The sequence below is a fragment of the Dipodomys spectabilis genome, unplaced genomic scaffold, assembly GCF_019054845.1.
Source record: "Dipodomys spectabilis isolate Male_0828 unplaced genomic scaffold, ASM1905484v1 ptg000240l, whole genome shotgun sequence".
NCBI lineage: Eukaryota > Metazoa > Chordata > Mammalia > Rodentia > Heteromyidae > Dipodomys > Dipodomys spectabilis.
This window is the reverse complement of record NW_024870917.1, coordinates 3453577-3461190: the sequence shown is the minus strand read 5'-3', so window position 1 is coordinate 3461190 and position 7614 is coordinate 3453577. Positions and strand designations below refer to the sequence as shown.

At 53.8% G+C, this 7614-nt stretch overlaps 1 protein-coding gene across 1 annotated transcript; it reads right to left on the bottom strand.

Annotated features, from left to right (window-relative positions):
• Positions 1 to 1698: 1698 nt before the first annotated feature.
• Positions 1699 to 7333, bottom strand: Fam210b (family with sequence similarity 210 member B). Its single transcript, XM_042699241.1, has 3 exons — positions 7126 to 7333; positions 2234 to 2409; positions 1699 to 2043 (listed from the first exon to the last, which is right to left on the bottom strand). Exons 1-3 carry the CDS (start codon positions 7303 to 7305, stop codon positions 1827 to 1829), a joined length of 573 nt encoding a protein of 190 aa, XP_042555175.1. The 5' UTR covers positions 7306 to 7333; the 3' UTR covers positions 1699 to 1826.
• Between the last annotated feature and the right edge of the window lie 281 nt (positions 7334 to 7614).

Here is a 7614-nt window from a genome sequence, read left to right as displayed (position 1 = left end):
CGGATCTTGCTGGTGAGTCACATAAGGCTTCGGTTCCCTGATCCCTGACCACATCCCCTCCACTTTGTTCCGTTTTGGCTATTGACTACGGGAGTGGGGTGGGCTGGGGCTCAAGACTGGCATGGCTATGTGGTATGCATCTTATTGCTTACCCTTTCTGACATTTTGCAGAGGCATTACCAGGGGTTCTGAGGGAGACTTGGCCAGATTGGGGGAGGGGGGAGTGAGATCAGATGGAAGGCTCTTCCGAATCCCACTGGGAATTACAGCTGTGGAGATGAGATGACCTTGGGAATCAATCCCAAAGGCAGTCCAGTCCTTGCAGTACTGGGAAGCTACAGTTGCAATCACTAAATGACTGCTTTCAGAGCTAGAAAATGCCTGGTGTGGTGGCAAATTCCTGTAATCCTAGCACTTGGGAGGCTGAAGCAGGAAAATCTTGAGTTTGAGACTAGGGAACTGTCAATAATCAGGGCTCAATAAAACTTGTGCTGTCAGGATGAGTATTACTGCTACAATGGTAAACATTTTCAGAAGGACCCGTGGACCTGATGGAAATACAACCCCCACAAGTCATCCAGCAGAGCAGACTTGAAACTGGCACCTGCTAGCAGCACAGCCCTGAGGAGAGCCCGGATGCTGGGTTCCTTCTTGACCTGATTGCTTAGAGCATCTCAGTCTAGGGCTTGAATTTCTGTGCTAGTCTCCTTAACCCACTTTTTCCTCCTACAGTAAAACTGGCCTGCTAGACTAATTACACAACCCATTTCCCCTCCTCCCAGTGTGAATTACTAAATGGTTACTTTCCATGTACAACCAATACTATATTTCCTTTGGAAGTAGTACTGATTACTTCACGTATTTTAAAAATGCAAACAGTGATGGAGTAAATAAGCTCTGATGTTTGAGGCAGAGTTAAAGACTGCCTTAGCTTCCTACACTTCTAAATTCCTTGTGTACAAGAGGAAAGAGCCAAGTGGGTCTGTGCTGGTCTTGGTACTTGATCTCAGGGTTTGGGGTGCTGTCCCTGTGTTTTTTTTTTTTTTTTTCCTCAAGGCTAGGGCTCTACCACTTGAGCCACAGCTCCACTTCCAGCTTTTTGGTGGTTAATTGGAGATAGAGTCACACGGATTTCCTGTGTGGGCTGGCTTCGAGCCATGATCCTTGTATTTCAGCCTCTTGAGTAGCTAGGATTAGACTTGAACCACAGGCACCTGGCTCCAAGTGGCAATCTTTTAACACTGCTGATGAGCAGTGCTTCTCTATTTTACGAACAACCCTGGCCTACTTTAATGAAATCTCAGAAGAACCATCTAGTTCTTTCAGGTTCACATTTGCATGTATTTTGGAGTCTCCAAAACAAGTATTAATTATGAACACTGAGGGTTGATGCTAGCTCAGATCATGATTACAGATGGTCCTGCTTTGTTGCTTGTCTGCCTGGCAGCTGTTTTGCAGAATACTGCTAACTGAATCAGAGGGAGAATTTTACATTGCAGCTGAACTGTTGCTTTTTAAGCAGGTGAGCAAAGAAGTTAGGCCTTTTGAAGACACCTCCCACTCCCCACTAATGAACTAGAAGGGTCATTTTTGTGGATGGTTTGAAGATAGTAGCTCATTTGTCATGACTTGCTGACAATTAGATTACATACACAGCCCTGTAATCACTAGCATTAACAAAATTTTATAAAACAAAAGCATTCAAAAACCTCATTTTTGCCAGCAAAGGTAAACTCCCACACGATCATAGCCGCTCCCTGCCCCCACCCCTTAACCCCAAATCAAATTTCATGATTGAGAAGAAAGAGGTACCCGCCGTTGGGTTGTCAAGGTTTTGCAGCTGGAGGTTTAAAAAGTCCCACTTTACGAAAGTATCTGACAATGAAGGGCACGGAGACGAGGGTGATGCTGATTCTCACGGGGGCAAACAGCTTGTGGATCGCGTAGGCCACCACAAAGGTGCTTGTGCCCGCCGCCATCTTGGACTGTACCAGAGACTCTCTAAATCCAAGCTTAAGCAGGATCGCAGACATGTCTACACCACTGGAGGGAGAGAGGAAAGGACACAATGTCATGGGGGATGAAACCCACTGGGTTCTAAGATTCACAGCATCTTGTCGAGTGCGATGCAAGCAGCTGAATAATGAATAAGCCCTTAGAGTCAAAATTCTCTTTTACACAGAATCCTCGATGACAGTAAAAAGCCGAGTGATTATTACTGTCAAAATCTTACCTGGAAACAACCATGTAAAATACGCCCAAGGAGACCAATGAGATTCCGATGTGTAACGACACGCCAACAGCCCCATACTCTTGGAAAACCTTTTTCAGCTGCTGGGACTTGCTCTGCGTTTTCTCCTCTCTGCCTCTGGTCTCCTTGCCTGGGGTTGGGGTGATTCTGCTGGGGTCCTGTACATGAACCAAAGGGGAGACTCTAGGTTGGTGGTCAGCACCCAGTTTTATTCCAATGCAGTGTTAAGCGTTCTTGCCCACGAGAGGTCAACTACTGTCCTTACTTAGTGACTGAGACTAAGCAAGGCCCACTCAGCCACACGTGCAGGCAAAGGCTAATCCCTAGGGATGGCCAGCAGAATGGAGGTGTCCAAGATGCCCAGGTTTTCACCTTCAGAACCGCAGGGCATGTCATCTTACACAACCACAGGACTCTGCAGCTGTGCTCTGGGGAAGACTCTGGAGATGGGGAGATTATCCAGGTGGGCCCAATGGAACCACACGGATCCTTACGAGGGAGAGGAAAGAGAGGTGGGAAAGTCAGCATCTGAGAAGCAGGAGTGATGGCTGGCACAGAGGCAGCAGTCTGAAGATGTGCTGCTGGCTGGGGACTAAGGACCACAGCCAAGGGGCAGGTGGCCTCTGGAAGCTGCAAGAGGCAGGAAGTGGATTCTGCCCTGGAGCACGGAAGGAACTGGTTGACACCGTGACTAGTTCAGCAAGACCAGCTTGGACTTTTGACCTCCGACACTGCAAGATAACAGGTATGCGTGGTGTCTGTTAGAGCAACAAGAGTTCATAAAACTGGGCTCCATTCTTGAGGGCAGCAGTGACTTTGTTGAGTACTTTTGCTGAGCCAGCTAATACTCCAATGTATCTTTAATTTTTTTTTTTATTTTTTTTTTTATTTTTTTGTGGTCGTGGGGCTTGAACTCTGGGCCTGGGCGTTGTCCCTCAGCTCTTCAGCTCAAGGCGAGCGCTCTACCACTTGAGCTACAGCGCCACTTCCTCCAATGTATCTTATTTCTTCCTCCCATCTTCCTGACAGCGTTGTGACATTGGCATACTGATATAGTCATTTCCCTCACTTCAAAGAGGAGTAGCCCAGGCTTGGAGAGGTCAATCAATTGGTCCAAAGTCATAAAAGTTAGTGCCCAGGCCATTTGAGCCTGCAGGTACAGCACACCATGCCAGGCACCAGAAAATGAGTGGGCAAAACAACCAGTAAAAGCTATGGTATCTTTTCTTTTCCTTGAGGGTTGTGTGGCTCGAACTTGGGGCCTGGGTGCTATTCCTGAGCTCTTCTGCTCAAGCCTAGTGCTCTACTACTTTGAGCCACAGCACCACTTCTGGTTTTCTGGTGGCCTTTTGGAGTTAAGAGTCTCACAGACTTTCCTGCCTGGGCTGCTTTTAAACTGGGATTCTCAGGTCTCAGCCTCCTGAGTAGCTAGGATTACAGGTATGACCAACCAGCACCCGGCTGCTATGGTATCTTATACTTGAGACAGATAAAGGAAAGGTCAGTTCCTGGACATATTACTGACTGGGATTTGTACAGAAATAACTCATGATATGTAATGGCTGGTAACATTTATGGGTCACCTACTGGACTTGGAATGCTTGGGAGGAACAGGAGCAACAACAAAAAACCCCTACCTCTCGGGGTAGAAAGTAAGTGCTTTTAACCAAATGCTTCTATCTATAGTCAGCGGTGCTCGGCAGGTGGCGCGCATCTGCACTAATTATGGGTCCTGCAGCTGGAGGGCTCCCTCCTTCTTGTATTTTTAGAGCCTGCTGTAGCTAAGCCACACTGCAGGCAAGGGGGAGGCGCAGCTAGCCTGAGATCTCATGAGACAGAGTGGAGGAAATGATAGCCGGGCCTCAGCGGCATGCGTGCCCACTCAGCCAGGCCCACCTGATTGCTGAGAGCCACGGCCAGGCCAGGAGCAAGGAGCTCTGGCTCAGCACATCGTGACCACCATGCATTGGTGTGGCCCAGATGCCACTGGGTGTGGCCTCTGGGAAGCAAAGGTCCAGAGAGCTTCGCCATTGGTCCGTGAGCCCCACCATTGGGGAGGCCTAGGCACTGGGATTTCTCATCGGTTCCCCAGGTGACAGAGGTGTTCAGCCAGTGGCCAGGCAAGCCCCTCCACCCCTGTTCTTCCCTAGCTGGCACGCTCTCCTAGCTGTCACCTCCTCCAAGAAGGCCCTCCACTGTGCCTTTGGGATCAGTGAGGCCTGGGCTATGCTGCTTCACACTGAGCAGGAAGCTGCCTGTTGTCCTGGGTTTGTTCCTACTATAGTCTTGACACAGATGCTGGTGCTCTGTAGTTCAAAGTCTGGCTGCCTTTTCATTTTTCTGTTTTGGCCAGAAGGCCTTCTGCCAAACTAGAGGGTGAACAAAAGGGCCCTGGGCAGCCATGATTGGGTGCCTGCCTGAGAACAGGGAAGCGTAGGGCAGAGCTGAGTTTTGACGGGATTTCTACGGCCCTTGGCCTCCTCGCAATGAGTTGGACTGGAGGGGTCTGTGGGCTGAGCTATCAGTGCTGGCTGCTGTCCCATCTGCAGGGAAGAAGGCGGGGTTTGCTTATCAGGAAGAGCCCAGCCTCAGCCCAGCTCAGCTCAGCCCAGCTGCCAATCCAGCCAGGTACCAGGCCTGGGAGTAGGGGAAGCACATGGAGAGGGTGCTCTGGGAAATATCTCCCATTCGGAATGGCCACTCTTGAAGGAAGTGAGGGGCACCAGGAGCCATGCATTTGTCTTCCCCTCTTGGGACGAAAGAAGCTAAACAAAGGCATTTGTGAGTGTGACTTGTGAACAGTGGAAGTCTCAGACCCTCTTCTGTCACGCGCACTTCCTCTAGGTATTGCCCCAAGTGCTTGCAAGTCCACCAGTCCTGAGTGCTTTCACACCCCCGATATCTGGCAAATCCCAAATTCCCTACCAGAGGAAGAAAGGAAGAGGAAGCCAAACACTTCACCCACAAGCCAATCCTCCTCTTGGGAGAGGTGCACGATCATTCATTTGCCACGCGATGAATACAACATTGCACTGCCTTTGTCCCTAGTGATGTTCTGAGTATACTGAAAATATTAATTCTAACAATCCCCCCCCTTCCAAGATTGATCATCGAATAGAAGAGGCTCCTCAAAGCTCAGAGAGGTTAAGTAACTTTGCAAGGATCACTCAGAGATGAGCAGTCAGCACTGGGACTTGGGCCCCTCCAGTGTCTGTCTTCACTGTGCCAGGCTGTTTCAGGTGTAGGGACAGAGCAGTGAAGAAAACTGCCCCAATCCACAGGAAGAAAGGGCCCAGTGACAGAAAATTTAAATGCCAGGGCTGCCAAAGGTGATCGTGTATGGGGAGGCCTGGGAGGAGAGGCTACTTGGCATCCTGGGGACAGCAAGTCCTTTGTCTTGGTGGCCTTGCTGTACAGACCTTGGCTGCATTGAGGGCAGTCCTTGTGTGCTGTGCGTCTCCTTCCCTCCCCGTCCCAGCCCCTTGCTGAAGACAGGGGCTGGCACGTGTCTCAGGTCCTTAAGTAAGAATCTGGCATACGGGGAGCACACAGCTGAGTTCCATTCTCATCAGGAGCAGCAGGCAGGGGCTGCTAGACTCTGACCAAAGCCAGATCCTCCCCTCACTGGCTCCAGACTAGGGAAGTGCTTCCTCAGAGAGATGAGGTTTTTGTTAGGATGGGTTCCGCTCATCTCTCAGAGAGCAGAGGCAAGGCCAACTCCTGGACCCCAGAGCCTTGTGGCTGTGTATGTTTATGGTGACGAGAACAGTCACCCACGTTAATTTAGGAAATCCCAGATACCAGGTCCAAGAATGATCTCCTTTTATGTTCATACTCTAGGAAGTGCAAGCTACTAACCTCCCATCTTACAGATGAAACCAGGGCACAGAAGAGTGAAATATTCAACCAAGGTCACAGAAATAGTGAATGGAGACAGGAACCCAGGGAGTCTGAGACTCCATTGATCCCACAGCATACACTGCTGTCCGGACCAGGCCTGGGCTGGGGACAAGGCTGGGGAGAAGCGAGATAAGAGGCCATTCCAGATGAGTGCAGAGGGGAGGCCAGGGGAGGCTGGCGCCTGAGCATGGCTGGTGTTGGGAGACATGGCAACCTGCGAGTTTACAGAGTTTCCCCAGACTGTGTGTGCCTGCCAGGCAGAAGAGGAGAGAGAGACTACGGAGAAGTCCCACCTGTGTGCGCAAGGACGGAGAGGGCTCGGAGTCCAGCCCCTCTGACCCTTCCTGAAAAGCCACAGGAAGTCCGGGGACAGGCTCCCTGGGCTGGGCTGCATCGGCCTCAGTCATGGGGGGAGGGGTCCCCCAGCTTTGCGATAGGTCAGCAAGCAGGTCGAGGCCCTGGGGCTGGGGCATCAGGACTGGCCCGGACGCAGCGTGGGACAGTGTCGTGATCCTTGGCTCTCCAGCCTCCATTTCCGTGGGAGTCCCGCTTGGCTGCCATTCTGAATGAAAACTAGTTCACGAGCCACTTTCACTCAGCCCCGGTGGCCGGCGACCAAAAAGAGACATCGTACACAGCTGGACAGGCGGCCCCGGCGGCCCGGGCCCCGGCAGGATAACAAAGGCCGCGGCCGCCGGCCAAGTTCACACGAGCCCGGCCCCACCGACGCCCCGCCGGGATCGGCGGCCACGGGCGGCCCCCGCGCCCCCGGGCCGCAGTTTCCCGGCTCTCCATCCGGAGGCTCGCTTCCTTGGCTTGTAGGGCTTTAGGGGCTCAGGGACCCCGGGGGTGGTCGGTGCCGAGCGTCCCGGCGGCGGCCTGCCCGCGGCACGGCGCCCCTGCCCGCGCCCTGCGCCCTGCGCCCGCACCCGGGGGCCTGCGGACCGGGACCGGGACCGGGAGCCGAGGCTTACCTGGCGGCCCGCGCCGTCCTCAGGAGCGGTGCGAAGCAATCGGGTGACTGGACCAGGTCGGGCCAGGGCCAGGGGCGCCGGGGCGCAGTGGGTGGCAGCCCCCAGGAGCCAGGTGGCTCGAGGCCGGACCCGAACGCCCACCCGGCTGGCCTGGCCCAGCAGCGTCCACAGCCCCACCATGGTGCGCGCCACAGCGGGGCGGGCGGGGCCCGGGCCTTGCGTGCTCCCGGCCCCGCCCCCAGGGCGCAGGCCCCGCCCCCGAGTCAGGCGCGGAGGGGTGGGGCTGGAGAAAAGTGCGCCCTCTTGGGACGCACCCTCCGGCTCCGCCCCTCGGGGCGGCCGCCAATTTCACAGTGGATTTGAGGAGGAGGAGCGTACCCTCCAGGCCCCGCCTCCTGGCCCCGCCCCCGGGCGAGCAGGCTTGGTGGGCGGGGCCTGGGTGGGTCTGGGCGGGGCCTGGGCGGGGCCTGGGCTGGCTGGGCGGATTGG